Source organism: Schistocerca serialis, unplaced genomic scaffold (genome assembly GCF_023864345.2).
Source record: "Schistocerca serialis cubense isolate TAMUIC-IGC-003099 unplaced genomic scaffold, iqSchSeri2.2 HiC_scaffold_1353, whole genome shotgun sequence".
Lineage (NCBI taxonomy): Eukaryota > Metazoa > Arthropoda > Insecta > Orthoptera > Acrididae > Schistocerca > Schistocerca serialis.
The window spans coordinates 13,450,040-13,465,397 of record NW_026047573.1 but is presented as its reverse complement, the minus strand read 5'-3'; the positions used below and the strand labels follow the sequence as shown (position 1 = coordinate 13,465,397).

Below are 15,358 nucleotides of genomic sequence, written 5' to 3'. Positions count from 1 at the left end.
CTCCAATAGAAAGGTTTAGGTGTTCGTTTTTGCCATGCGCTGTTAAGGAGTGGAATGGTAGAGAGATAGTATGATTGTGGTTGGATGAACCCTTTGCCAAGCACTTAAATGTGAATTGCAGAGTAATCATGTAGATTTAGATGTAGGTGACCATGTGGTGTACTACGAGTTGCTTGCATGAGGTGAATCTTTCCTGTTGGTATTTATTGTCAACAACAGACATCTTGCAGATATAGTTCCAGAAAAACATCCAGGAAGACTGTGTGAAGTGGTGCTATTCCACAGTAACAGTCACCAGCATTCTGCTAGACTGGCAACAAACACTATAGAACAACTGGGTTGAGAAGTCATTTTGCACCCACCCTTTTCATCTGATCTTGCACCCTCAGATTTCATCTTCTCTGCTCTCTGTTCAATGATCTTGACATACTTCCTTTGGAGTGAAAATACACTTTGAACATGGCTTTTTGCTACAAAACCACATGATTTCTACAGTTGTGGATCCAGAAAGTTATCCCAACAGACTGAAGTGAACAGCGAAACAAATTATATTATTTATGATGATTTAAGTCTCCAGTATGTATAGTCTGACTTTCTTAACTTGTAAGAAACACTACAGTGTTATGCATCAGCCTAAGACGTTCGATTGGCCATGAAAGGGTTAATCTGGAAATAAGCAGTAAAAGGCTAAGCCAGGAATTACATTGTTGCGTTCTGTCCCTCTGCCAACCAGATAAATTGTCATAAACCTGCAGGCCAACTGCGTGAGGAGTTGTGGTGGACAGATTTAATGCAAATGTCATAGAGGTGATGGGGTGGCAGAGGGTGTAACATAGGAGGTACAGGTACAGGTACAGGTACAGGTACAGGCTAGTACTGAGGGAAGGATTGTGAAACTTAAGTTAAGGGGAACTCCAAAATTTTCAAATTAGGGAAGCTGGTATGGGAGTAGAGGGGGCGAGAGGAGTATGAGATGGGTCTCGAGAATGCAGTACACAAGTTGTGAAGCCACCAACAAGTCAGCCACCTTGTACTCAGTAGCATGTTGTCACCGGGTAGTCAACAACACTCTTGGCAGGCGGGGGATTGAGAGTAACTGTGGCACCCAGATGGGTCAGGCTATTTCACACATCAGTCAGGTGGCAAAATTCATTACTACTTATCGTAGTGTGCCTATTTGTAATGTTTGCTTAACATTACAATGACAAATTTCTAAATGTCAATTTGGTACTTAAAAATTTGTCTTTTTTCTCTTTGACCACATTTCACTCACAATTTACCACAGTACACATTTTCAATGCAACTGCACATTTGTAACCAATCTTTCGTAGTTACAATAACACCGCCAATTTTCAGTATGAATTATGTATGACATAATTAACATCCAGTGTTAAGTTATAGTATAGAGTTTTTAAAAACTGTTTCACAAAAATTATTTAGCACACCACCAATGGAATATTAATGTCAAAGAAAAAGATGAAAAATAAAGTACCACATAATAAAATATTAAAGTCGTAACTTTAATGTGTAATTAAGCTACTGAAGAAAGCAAATATCTCACCTGCCAACAGCTCCTCCATCCTCAACTTCTGCGGCATCTGCAAAAATATTAAGAAGCTGAATAAATTTACATCATCAGAATTTGAGTGTAAATCAAACATCTTGATATGTGGCAGTGGTTGTCTTCTCACTGCACATGCTCATTTTAATGTCAAGAAGTTGCTAAATTAAAATAGTGATGGAGATAAGGAATCAGGTGCTGTGGCATGTACATACATGTGGAATTTTATAAAAGTGAGATTGATGAAAACTGCATAATGATCCAAGTGAAGAACCACAAAATATTTTAATTTTAATTGTCTGAATTCATTACAGCTGCCATATACAGCCACTGTCACAGAGAAGGACAAAGGTGCCCACAAAAAGCAAGGCAACATTGGTGTTTGGAGGCTGGTGTAAGGACACTGCCAGTGACCGAAATAATGGTACAGCTTAGTTTGCTGGAATGAACACCCCTCATGAAAGGGGAAAGGAATAACAGACCATTATAAAATTACAGATTGTCACAGTTAGGAGATAGAGAAATTATGTCATGTACAATTCTGATAGTGTCTCCATTGGATTTCAAGTTACTGAGAACCAGCAGATCCCAAAGTGATGAGCCACAGCAGTTCACGTAGCACATGTCGCAAATGACATGCCATGTAGTGTAGCAGAGTTGTGGCTGCTTACAACTATGTGACTCACTTTCTTTTGTATTAGTAGTGTGATGTTGATAGGAAGCCATAAAGGCCACATGAATACCGAGAATCCTGATCGAAACACTTTAAACTATCTGCAAGTACTGTAATGACTGCATACCTACAAAACTGGAGGACACTGGCCTCAACAATACATTATGATTTTATGAGCTTTTTCTATTTAGGGGTGTACTAACCTGTTCCAGAGTGTTGTTGTGTTAGAGTAATTCTTCATCAAAGTTCATATTTTGGATTCCAACATGCTAATAGCTGCCCCAGTGGTAAGGAGGTTTAATGTGTCGAGGGTATGCCCACAGATACTTAACATGCGTGGCCAGCACATAAGTTTTCATTTCAATTGAGTCACACTACCCTGTTAGGGAGCTTCTTACAGATGCAAGCAGTTTGTTCAAGGTACATTGTTGGTTAGGGTTTGGATAGTTATTTTCTATGTATTTTGTGTTTATTAGCACATGCTCAGTTAGCCCCCAAACTACACTGAATAGCTCTTGTTGTTCACACTGCTACAGCAGACTGCAATGTGATTGAAATATAGCACTGTAGGCATCCAAATCACTATTGATGGCATTCTCCTGTAAAAATGCATCGGTGGCAACTGGCATCAGTGTATCAGCCTCACTGATTTGTACCTGTACACACAGAACAAGTGAGACTTGTGTGTTTCATAGTGAATGACTAGTGGAAGCCACTTCATACTGTGGACAGTGTTAAGGTGATATGCAGAAAAGTATATCTAATTTACAAAGAAGATAGTGTAGGTGTCTTGAAGTGTACTATGTGACATTGGTAGCAATGATATATGGCATCATAAATCACAAATACTGTAACAGCCTAGCACATGTTCATAGCAACACTGCAGAGAGCAACAATGACAGCATGAAGAACCAGCATAAAGGTGTGGGAGTTTAAACAATTGGAAAATTTTATATCCAGCAACTAAAGGAACTATATGCCAATTTGGATACACAGCTTAACCAACAAAACTATCATCAACAAGTGTGGTACTCAGTACTGATGACTTAACATCAGGCATTCCTGTCAGGGACTGCTGTTACAACTTTTACAAGAAACTAATGTAACATTTACACAAAATCCAACTGCAGTGTAAATTTGGATTCCTTGACATGCATAAGGCAAGTCCTACATCACTTGGAGGGGAAAGGAAATTTCAAAACTGAAGTCTTTAAAGTAATCTGTAAGAGCACAGTTTGACAGAACTACAGGCAATGCATCATTATCCCATTTTGGTATATTCGAACATTTAATTGGGAAGCTGTTAGAGCAGTTGCTGTGGACAATTTTGAAGCAACTTTGTATTTTGGCCATGCATATCTCTGTGGTCATGGCTAACAGGGATGGAAGCGGATATTATGACAGCAGCAACACAATGTGACTAATGTGAACACATCCAATAAAGAGGAAACTGCAAATAAGAATTTTTTGTCGAGTAGTGACTTGAGTAAGAGCATAATTGGACTGGGGCAGCCCAACAACTAGGGTCCCAATGGCAGTCAAAACAAAGGAAATACAAGAAATTAAAATGGAAACAAAAAGTGGAAAAATAGGTAAAAACATCTGACTAAACACGTCCACATATGTCCATAGCTCATTGAGGGGCTACAGCAGTGGTCTGGAATTAGTCCTCTGAAAGTGAACTAAATGGATTTTGGTCCACTCAGCTTGTGTCAGTTGCTAACAGGATGCGGCTTAACTTCCAGCACTGCAGTACCTCATGAGAAACAAGTACTTTTATTCACTCTGTGAAGGCAGTACAGAATTCTCTGACCAGTCATTTGCACAGAAGTTGCTGGTGGTGACTGCGCTGAAGTCATTCCATGTGGTACTGTGTTACAATCATTACTGTATGCCTCCTACCAGATTTAAACACATGATAATGAATTTAATAATGGTTACAGAGAGCCAAGGATGCTTGCACAAGGTAGACCAGAGTGGAGAACTGCATCAAACCCCATTCGGACTGACAATAACAACAACAAGAACAACTGCAGTCCATAAACTGGGTGAGTATGAGCCTAACACCAAGTGGTGTTTACTTTACAAACTGATTTTCTGCTACATCAGTTCCATACTGACTTCCCTCCTACCTCCCTCCCACCCACCCTACCTCCCACCTTTCGCACTGCAGTTCTGCAAGTATGAAATGTCTGAGATGAGTGGCAGTATAGTTACTTCCCACTCACCAAATCTATCACTCTTACTGAAGGGTGCAGTGATGTAAGACAGATTGTGATTTAGTAAGCAAATTGAGTGCACGGTCTTGCTATTGTTAGGTAGCACTGATTGGGACAAATGACCGACAGTCGAGATCAGATGGCCTCTAACAAAGCTGTGTTTAGTCAGGCTGTGGAGGATGCATGGGGAAATTACATGATGCAGTGTCCACAGTTGCATTTTTCCTCCATTACATGAAGGAAGAACAATCTGTGGACAAAGTTCATTGCTGTAGCCCAGGATTCAGACAAGAAATAAACACGTTTTGTCCAACAGAAATTAAATGTCATATTGTTTCTTATTCTACATACAGCATGAGGAAACACATGTACTCCATCAAATAAATGCAGCATACAGACCAATTTCTATATATAAACACCATTTAGAAACTACAAATTATCCTACTGCCCTGTTTTCTTACTTGGTCATGAGAGACTTTCCAATTTGTAATTTGCCTGTGTGTGTGTGTGTGTGTGTGTGTGTGTGTGTGTGTGTGTGTGTGTGTGAGAGAGAGAGAGAGAGAGAGAGAGAGAGAGAGAGAGAGAGAGAGAGAGAGAGAGAGAGATGTATTTTGCACATTTTTGGCCGAGGCTGATGGGTGGCAATAGAGTGGGAGAGAAATGAATTTGACATAACAAAAAATAGCCCTAAAAAGGGGCACTCTTGGTTTATTCATTTCATGTATGTAGGCAGAGAGCAAGTAAAGAGAATGTAATACTCAAAATATTAAATTAAAATAAATTTATTTCAGGTACAAGGATAATGCCAACTAGAACTAGCTCAAATTTCCTTCTCTCATCTTTGATATTTTTCCGTCACCAAGAGATTTTGTGCTGGCTCTCACTGGCAGAACACTGCACAGAAGAACAAGGAAAGAATGTAAAATGTTCTCAGTCCATAACATTTTATCCAGAATGCCTCTATTTCTGACTTCAGTCATGCACCCTGGCACTGAATCTGTGAGGCATTGGACCCATTTGTCAGAAGAAACAACCCCACCAAGGCTTCAAAAAAACCAGTCCAAAAGAGCATCAGCTATAAATGGTGTGTTTCACAGCCAGTTCTCTGTGTGTTCGTGCTACTTATACACACATAATTTCCATTGTGTTCAAGTGAGCAGTCTCTCACAGCCAGTCCATTACATTAATGTCTATCTTGGACAGCTGCAGTTGAATGAGCAGACCTATACACAAGTGAATATTCCTCCTGTAGCATGAATTCCCCTCCACAATATAGCATTCACACTAAATGCAGCACCACTTTCTTAAAAATGTGGGCATACGGACTGCTACTGAGGCGGGGGAAACCGACGCACCCGGCGGGGGAAACCGACGCACCCGGCGGGGGAAACCGACGCACCCGGCGGGGGAAACCGACGCACCCGGCGGGGGAAACCGACGCCCCCGGCGGGGGAAACCGACGCCCCCGGCGGGGGAAACCGACGCCCCCGGCGGGGGAAACCGACGCCCCCGGCGGGGGAAACCGACGCCCCCGGCGGGGGAAACCGACGCCCCCGGCGGGGGAAACCGACGCCCCCGGCGGGGGAAACCGACGCCCCCGGCGGGGGAAACCGACGCCCCCGGCGGGGGAAACCGACGCCCCCGGCGGGGGAAACCGACGCCCCCGGCGGGGGAAACCGACGCCCCCGGCGGGGGAAACCGACGCCCCCGGCGGGGGAAACCGACGCCCCCGGCGGGGGAAACCGACGCCCCCGGCGGGGGAAACCGACGCCCCCGGCGGGGGAAACCGACGCCCCCGGGAAACTGACAATCGGCTAGTACTACCTGTTGTCACCACTTATTTGCCATTATGTCTGGACCCTCACGGCTGCTAAACTACCGTTTGGTCTTGGTAAGACAACTTATCTGTGAAAAAATACATTTTTTCACATTGCATTCAGATGTAGCTCTGTGGCTGCCAGCCAGTGTAACATTTCCTCACTGAGTTCCTGTTTTATAGTGGATCATAGTGCGCGCAGTACAGCTTTCCTTGGCCCTCAACTAACTGCATCATTGGAACTGGGAAGTTGGTCACTCACTACAACTGCTTCGTATCTAGGGGAGGGATTAGTTGGCTCTTACAGGCAAGCTATGTGTTATCCTGCTGTGTGCTCAGTATCTTGCGCCAGGCATTCTGCTGATAGTGCCTCCTTCAACAAAATTCTTTAAAATTCTGTTTACAGTAGGGGTAGACTTCTGACATTCCAAAGATTCATCAATCACACAGGTTGATATTTTATCCAAAGTTCCCAATACTCAGGCAACTTCCACTCCCATAGTCACCCTTGGGGTGAATTTGTATAGCTTTAAAAATGCACGTTACTACCCCTTAATATTTGTCATGTCAACACAGGATACATAGAAATTCACGACTGCCAGATATGTGACAAGCATGGATGGAAAGCCAAATCATCTGCATACTGCAGACGTTTGCTTAACCTTGCACAGCTTACACTGAGGACAGGCCACATATTTGAACAAAATTTCCTTAAACATTTTTGCCATTTATCAGCATGACAAGAGAGAAATCAGCATTGGACTAATATGCCATTTCTGATGACTAACACCTCTGACAATACCTCAGTTACAGTCATCCACTCACAAGCAGCACCAGAGGAATATCACAGTCAAGCAAACATTAATGGTTTGAGTTGGAGCCAGGGCATGAGTAACGACAACCAAAGGTGTATTCATTTATTTCTTATGTCTGTTACTTGCTTGTAATTAGGGTCTCAGTGATGTTCTAAGGCCTTCCATGACATCTTCCACTGATCTGTGCCCGCAACTATTGTTGCTATGATGGTCTAACACAAGACTGCAACTCACCTCGCCATCATCTTCCTTATCTTCCCCTTCTCCCTGTTCCCGTTTTCAAGCACGATATGCAGTACACTAGGACTCCCATACAAGAATAACATTGTGTGATGAAAACCTGAATAGTATTGTAAACCCCGTGAAGAAATTTGATCTCTTTTTGCTGTAGAAATGTTTGTGGAAGCGCACTTCACAATGTTGATATTGTGCTGGACTATACACAAGCACTGTAATGGAAAGTGAAGTTATAGTTTGGCACATGTGACAGATGAGATCTGATGGAATATGATCAAATGTTTTGTTGCAACACTTTGCTTACCTAGGCCTGCAACTGGATGATACTGTGAATCATTAGTTTTACTGTTTCTATTCTTTGCCATGAGGTCTGGTTTGTGTTCAAATAATTATATCAAACTTGGCACCCATTCTACATCTACATCAGTAAAGGCACATAAGTGAGTACTTAAGATGCCAGCATCCAAGTTCAAATGCATCTGGAAGCTTAATTGTTGGCATTATTTTTTCTGGTAGTTCATAATAGATCTAATAGATTATAGTTAATATTCTCTGACAAGTAGCTGACCCAGTAATGTTGATAACTAATTTGATAATGCTGCCTGCCCATTCATTAGAGCTTTAATGGCTGTATGTAGGTGCAAAAGTACATCATTATTTGTTCACACTTTGTCAAAGTACTCTGGGAAATTTTAACCACTGCTTTAAACATTTAAGGATGGTAAGTATTAAGTGTGGTTGTAGTAGTGTGTAATATTTCTTATCATGAACTGTTAAAGGTATCATGTTTCATTCTGTCTTTTAAGAAGAGCTCTTCAAATGTTGCTTTTGTTGTTGGTTATTTTCTCTATCATAAAACATTATAACTTTCATGACTTTAGCTACAGGTAGTTTAATAAATGTATCTGAAACAGAGTGAAGCCCATACACAACAAGAGCAGCTATTTCATTACTCAGACACACAATTCCATTATTTGCATAAATGTCAAAAAAATCTGTCTCTCTTTCTAGTGAATTTGCAAAAACAATTAAAAAATGGAAATGTGTAGCTTTGAACTCTGCACCTTCAAGTTACCGTGCAATGCTTCTATCATTTCACCATGGAGAATGGATTTGGGAAGAGCAGGTAATTTTGAGGCCATAACCTTCATTCTAAATCATGCAGAGATATATTTTCAAGCTGCAAAATGAAGAATATGAGTGGCAGTGGAAAACAAAAAACTTGTTGGTAAAACTGGTCTTCCATTCTTAGTTGCTTGAATGGTAGACAGTGAGCACTTAGAATCTGAATGCCAATAAATATACTAAGGCTAAGAGTGTGCTTATGTCAGTGATTTGAACCTTCCGAGAGTCAGGTCCATAACCTATGCAGTTAAGTAAGCGATCACTAGCATGAATACTGAGTTAGTATCAGACACCTCACATTTACCACACCAATGACACTCATCTCCCCGAGATCAATCCCTGGTCTGGTTTTTATGGCACTATTGCCAAATGGTCTGATCTTTCCAGGCTTTTGTCTAATATGGCACAATTGTTTGTTTGCTGATGAGTGTACACTGACCCCTACCTCAGCACCTCAATGCCTCGAGCCATCACAATTCTTCAGAAATGAATTTAACAATACCATGGAAAGCACACAGGCACGACAAAAAAAAAAAAGAAAAAAAACTGTAAGAAAGTGAGCTCTCAGTGAACAAGGCCTCTGTTATATATAGATAACATACACTCACATACTCACGCAAATGCAACTCTCACACACGTGATCACACTCTCTGGCAGCTGAAGCCAGGCTGCGAGCAGTTGCACATGATTAAACAGGCAATCACGGGGGGGTAAGGAGGAGGCTGGGACAAGGTGTGGGAGGGTAACAGGGTAGAAGTGAGCAACAGTAGATTGCTGGAGATGACCTGCAGGAGACAGGACATAATAAGGTTAAAGGCAATAGCAAAGAGGGTCACACTCAAAACAGTACCCTGAGGCACACCAACTTCCTGGTAAAGGTGTCTGACAAGGCAGTACCAACATTCCTTGAAAAATCAATACTTTAAAAATACCTGAAGGACATGGGGCATGTGGCCTCAGAAGTGCCACATGTAGAGAGATCAAGAATACCCATCCTTCAGAAGGTGTTTCAGGCATTCTGCAAATTTAAAAACACTGGCAGTGTCTGATATATCCACAGAAAACCATTCGCGACACACGTTGACAAAGTGATGAGATGGTCAGCTGCAGGACGGCCTGATCAAAATCCGCACAGTACAGTGGTCAGTGAATTGCCACACTCTAGTCACTATACCAGCCAGGCATGAATTACATGTTTCATCAGTTTGCAAACACAGCTTGTGGGAGAAATGGGGCAGTAACTAGAAGGAAGGTATTTTTCCGTACTGGGCTTGGGTATGGGTATGGGAATGACAGTGTCTTTATGCTGGCATCTGGCAAACGGCGCCCTCTGCCCAGATGCAGTTGTACATAAGAAAGAGCAAGTGCTTGCCCACAAAAGAAAGGTTTAGGAACATCTGAATGCAAACATCGTCCAGCACTGTGTTGGAGGATCGATAGGAAGTGAGAGCAAGTTCTCGCCCCCTCATACTAAAGGCAGCTTGTAGCACTCGCTAATCTGTCAAAATAAGGGTACTACCCAAGCCTCCTCCACTTGTTTCTGGTGGAGGAAGGCAGAATGATAGTGGGTGGAGCTTGAAATCTCCGCAGAATAGCAGCCCAATGGATCTTGGTCCTGCAGGGCCCATACAACAGATGAGGTAGTGGAACTGTTAGAAGAACTAGTTAAGGAAATCTAGCTAGATTTTTGCTATCCTGAAGGGTGCAACGACACTGTGCATGCAACTGTTCATAATGAATGCAGTTTGCCATCATAGAATGATGGTTAAAAACATGGAGAACACATCTCTGCATGTGAGTTGAGTCACAACACAGCTCAGTCAATCAAGGCACTGGGACATGGCACAGTAAAGATGAAGGGCGAGAATGGAATATTGTGTGGTGGTAATGATGGCATTTGTAAGATACTCTACCTGGCCATCACAACTGGAGAAATTATGTTACTGAAAGGGTGCCAGGGAACAGTAAATCTCTAGTCATCCCTAGAAAGTTGCCATTTGGGTGTGCATATATGTGGGGTAGGAGTCAGAAAATGGATAGCAAATGGTAAATGGTTGCTCGAGTACGTACTAGAGACAGTGATGAGATGATGGGCAAATTGGGCAGTGCAGGAGATTTCCAGATATGGGTAAGAGTGCATGTAGTTAAAAGGAAGATGGGTACTCCCACGATAAGGCAAATGAGGTTAAGGTGACAGAAGTTCAGCCTAGAGGGCACCTCTCTGTCAGGTTCTGGGAGATTTCCAAAGAGAATGGTGTGCATTACAGTCAACGAGCAGCAGAAAGGGGTGAGGGAGTTGGCCAGTAAGCTGGATGAAGAGTGTCCATGACACGGAATGACTGAGGGATGTAAACAGTACATATGGAAAAGTTCAGGAGAGGAATGTAAAACACGGACAGGAATAGCTTCAAGCTGGGTAGTCAGGAAGAAATGTTGACTTTGAACGTCCTTCCATATGAGCAGCATGACTCCCCTCTCTCCTCCTACGATATGGAATGCCATCTTTGGAGAGAGGGAGTCAAAGCAGGCTGGGAAGAAATACAAAAGCTCAAATCAGTCAGGAGGATGCAATTTTGTTTCCTGCAGGCAGAGAACTAGCAGAGGCTGCAATTCCAAGAGCAGCTGCAAGTCATCTTTTTGGATTGAAGGCCACTAATATTCCATTGGAATAATGTCATGATTAGGAAGAAGGAGGAGGAGGAAAGAGATGGAGAGGTGGCACCTCAGCGGCCATTCCTGTGTTACATTCTTGACTGCATTTACATAAACTTATGGCTCCTCTTTTTCGGTTTCTTAAACATTTTATTTTATCTGACACATTCCTGACCTTTATGATTTGTGCCACATATTGGTCCTAAACAACAAGATGTATGAAAAAGAAACCACTTACTGGATAAAGGACTGTTTGCCATGGTCATGGGAGCTGGCAAGTAAGTCAATGCAAGATCTGAAAGATCACAAGAATGATCATTCAATTCTGTTTAATATACCAGAGACCTATATTAATGTTACTGAAAGCAAATCCCTAATGACAAAAGTAACTAAACAGTTACTTTGAAATCACACTGCACAATTTGTGATGCACGTGCTTAAGTACACTAAGGTAGTTTTATTGAATTACTAATCAACACTTGTCAAACATAACAAACACTATGACAAGTATACCTCTCAAAGTAGTTCACTTGGTAGTTATTTCACAAGCAGGAAAGTATTTTCAGAAGAGTTTAGGAAGTTGGATAGGCCATGAATGTATGAAGGAGAATGAGTCTGATATCATTCTAGAAAGGTACTTTGGAATGTGTCTGCAATTGCGAGTACCTGTCATTTGTGTTTGTGATATTTGCTCAAAAATGGAGAAATCTCAGTTCCCAACTGCAATCAGTAAGCATTTTAGACAACAGTAAGTGGTAAGCGTTGATTTTAAGGAATATTTATTGTCATGTTTAATGAGTATCAACTATGGTGTAACACATCGCTTTGGTAAAGGTGTACATTTCACAATGTCTATAGTACCGATGAACAATGGTCACCACCACAAAGTGATTATTTTTTTTTTAATTCAAATGATGGCTTTAAACTTTTATACCCTTCTCTGTTGTGCATAATGTGGTGTCACCGCCAGACACCACACTTGCTAGGTGGTAGCCTTTAAATCGGCCGCAGTCCGGTAGTATATGTCGGACCCGCGTGTCGCCACTATCAGTGATTGCAGACCGAGCGCCACCACACGGCAGGTCTAGAGAGACTTCCTAGCACTCGCCCCAGCTGTACAACCGTCTTTGTAGTGATGGTTCACTGACAAAATACGCTCTCATTTGCCGAGACGATAGTTTAGCATAGCCTTCAGCTACCTCATTTGCTACAACCTAGCAAGGGGCCCATATCAGTTACTATTGATATTGTGAATCATGTACCATCAAGACAGACGTTCATCATTAATGGATTAAAATTAAGTATTCCACCAGCTAAGTCAGTTTTTCTAAATTCTAATTTCCTTGTCCTGTTCCAGACCTCACGCCAGCCTGCGTGAGTTAAAACGCATGCATTTTGGCCTCCTCTAGTAACACCTGCCAACCACAACACAAAATCTAGTGGAAATTGATGCAGCATATCTGCAGGGTGGGATAACGATAATTAGTTTATCGTTCTTCACAGTTCATGATGATTTCAGTGTTTTGTTCTATCATGATGATGATGATACCTGGTTAGGGGGCACTCAATGGCGTGGTTATCAGCATCCACACGAATCCCCAAATTTTACATGGTCCAGCCATGCCACTTTCACAAATGATGATGGCAACACAAACAACCAGTCCATGGGTTTATTCCTTGCTGTCTCATTCTTGTTCAGCAATGTGCCTTCCCCCTAGAACTGTCAGCATCATGACAACTGCCATTACATCAGGAGAACGAAGATGAAGTCGAGCTGTCAGTAAGATTCTGTACACTAACCAATGACACATGACTTGACATTAATAATTAAAGAGAGTTACTTGTTTTAAATTAAGAGCCAGTATATGAGTGGTCTTTGAGATATTTTTTGGTTCATTTAGCAAGTAATTTAGACTTGAGATAGCATTTCAGTTAACAGTGCTAAAGAAGTTGCAAAGTTTGTGATGTCAGGAAACAGACTGCCATGGGGATGCAATGAGACTGAAATGGAGATGAATAGGATATTAATAAAGGAGTTTATTTGATTAAGCAAGTTGGTAGTGTGCAGAGTAGCTCAGAATAGGAGGAAGTATTTTAACGGTTCAAAGCCCTGAGCTGATGAAATATGTCCTCACCCTGGGAGGAGGACAGGAAGCAGTGTGGGGTTCATTACATGCCACAGAACCAAACTTTATATGCTACTGGTGAAAATCACACTTGCTCTGCCAGTCTCATACGTGCATCCACTACTTTCACTCACCTGAGCGATGGGGCGCGTGCCTTCCTCCTCAGCAGGGCCTGATTGACAAAAAAAGAATTTGCGTGTTAATATAAAAAATACTTTATCTGCACAAGTAAAACAAACTAGTGATAAACTAAGTGTGTTTCAACATGACCTGATAAAGAACAGAATCAATTGTTTCTATCTTTTAGAAAAAGTACGGATCAGTGTATAATTGAGCATCTAATCTACTCAATTATAAACAACCATCAATATTACCGAGTTCCAGAAAGCCAGAACTTTATTCCGGTTGCACGCTTGCTATCTGAAGACTGGCAGGGACAAATAAATGTTTATTGTCATCATTTCACATAATTATTGATCAAATTTTAAAATCTGCTTAACAAAACATACAATCTTATGTTACACAGTTAACACAGTGTCACGTTTAACATTTAGGAACTGTGTGTAAGCTTGTTTATGCACCTTCACTACTTGCATTCATGTACCGACATTATATTCATCCAGTATTTGGCAATGAGAGCACTTAGTGTTTTGCAGAAAACTTCACCATAATTTTAAATTATCATGAATTTCTCTCACAGATACCCCACAGAAAGTAATAGCAAAAATGTTTATCACTTACCACATTTTTGCTGTTTGTGCAGTAATAATGCCACATCAAACACATTCAATGTAACACTCCTTTCTTTACTTACAGATGGGTACAAGTAGTGAGGAGAATGAGTGGCAGGTGAGGCAGATTATTTCTCAGGTGGATGTTTTGTAGAGGTGAGACAGAAAGAAAATCTGATGCGTATGGGAACAGGATGGATTAGGAGACATAATAGGAATGAGGTGGAAGTGGGTGGAGTAGCATCTGGCTGGTGTTTTACAATTCTGCCTTATGCCACAGAACAGAGGTATGTCAGTTGCTGGCATCTGAACAGGCTTGAAACTGAAACTCACCCTCAGTGCAGCGGATCTTGCCAATGACAGCCACTGCACGGTTTCCACCCTGGAGCCATGCGACACTGGACAACTTAACAGTATTTCTCCACTACATAGCCTTTGTAGGGGAATGTGCAGTGGCTCACTAGCCAACCCAAGTTCCAGACTCGACATCAACTATCTACTTTGGAATGCATGACTATATTAATAAGAATGCGGCCCACAATATTGGCATTGCCAGTGCTACCTACAGCAGTGTTTGTCAGTTGTTACAGACAGAGTGCTCAACTGGAAGCTTCAAGAATAGTTTTCATATTAGTGGCAATCTTTTCATGCATCAGGGCATTCTCTTCCTTGCCTTCCTCAGAAAGTTGTTTCATTTGCTTCATGTTGGCATGTACCATCTGTGCCACAATGAAACACTCTTCCTCTTGTCCACTCAGGAACATCTCTCTTCTAGTGCTTTTATAATTCCTTTTTTGTCTCTGGAAGCTTTTTACCAGTGTCTTGTCATCCATTAGGTAGCCTTCATCTCTGTGTTCAAGTGCTTCTGCATAGTGTTTGAATGGTTTTGCTCCGTGTTCAAATGCCTTGTGGCACTTCTTTCTTTCATCCTGGTATCTTTCTGCCTGCACCATTCCACATCATCATACCTCCTTACTGATGTCTTGGCCCAATTTCTGTATTTTTCTTCCAGGTGTGTGCCTCATGGTTGACACTGCCATCTCCTCCATGGGGATGACAGTTCATACTTTTGGCTGCTGTTACAGTCAAGACTTTTCCTCTGAGCACAGCAACATTGGAATCTAGGACATCATCAGTGCAGCTTGCAGTGCTCAACTTAGCTCATATTAGTGACAACCTTACAGCATATCAGGAGTATTTTTATGTTGCTTGCACTAGGAAGCTGTTTCACTTGCCCAACATTATCATGTGCCTTCTGTGTTGCAATGATGTTCTAATGTTCATGGCTACCTGAGCACATCTCTCTCCTTGTGCATGGATCATCCACATTAGGTGGGACATATGACCACGAGTGTGGGTGGCAGATGGGGCAAGGCAGCTCCCTGCTGGACTCCCTGTAGAGA

General features: G+C 41.9%; 1 protein-coding gene across 1 annotated transcript; it reads left to right on the top strand.

The window, feature by feature from the left end:
* Positions 1–5,763: 5,763 nt before the first annotated feature.
* LOC126440175 (proline-rich protein 2-like) lies at positions 5,764–15,080 on the top strand. The gene is made up of 2 exons (XM_050090615.1): positions 5,764–6,229; positions 14,968–15,080. Exons 1-2 carry the CDS (start codon positions 5,764–5,766, stop codon positions 15,078–15,080), a joined length of 579 nt encoding a protein of 192 aa, XP_049946572.1.
* The last annotated feature ends 278 nt before the right edge of the window (positions 15,081–15,358 follow it).

Coding starts and splice junctions, on each gene's coding strand:
- LOC126440175 (XM_050090615.1), top strand. CDS start 5,764: ATGTGGGCATACGGACTGCTACTGAGGCGGGGGAAACCGACGCACCCG. Junction 6,230..14,967: donor GGGGGAAACCGACGCCCCCG/GCGGGGGAAACC, acceptor TTTTTCTTCCAG/GTGTGTGCCTCATGGTTGAC.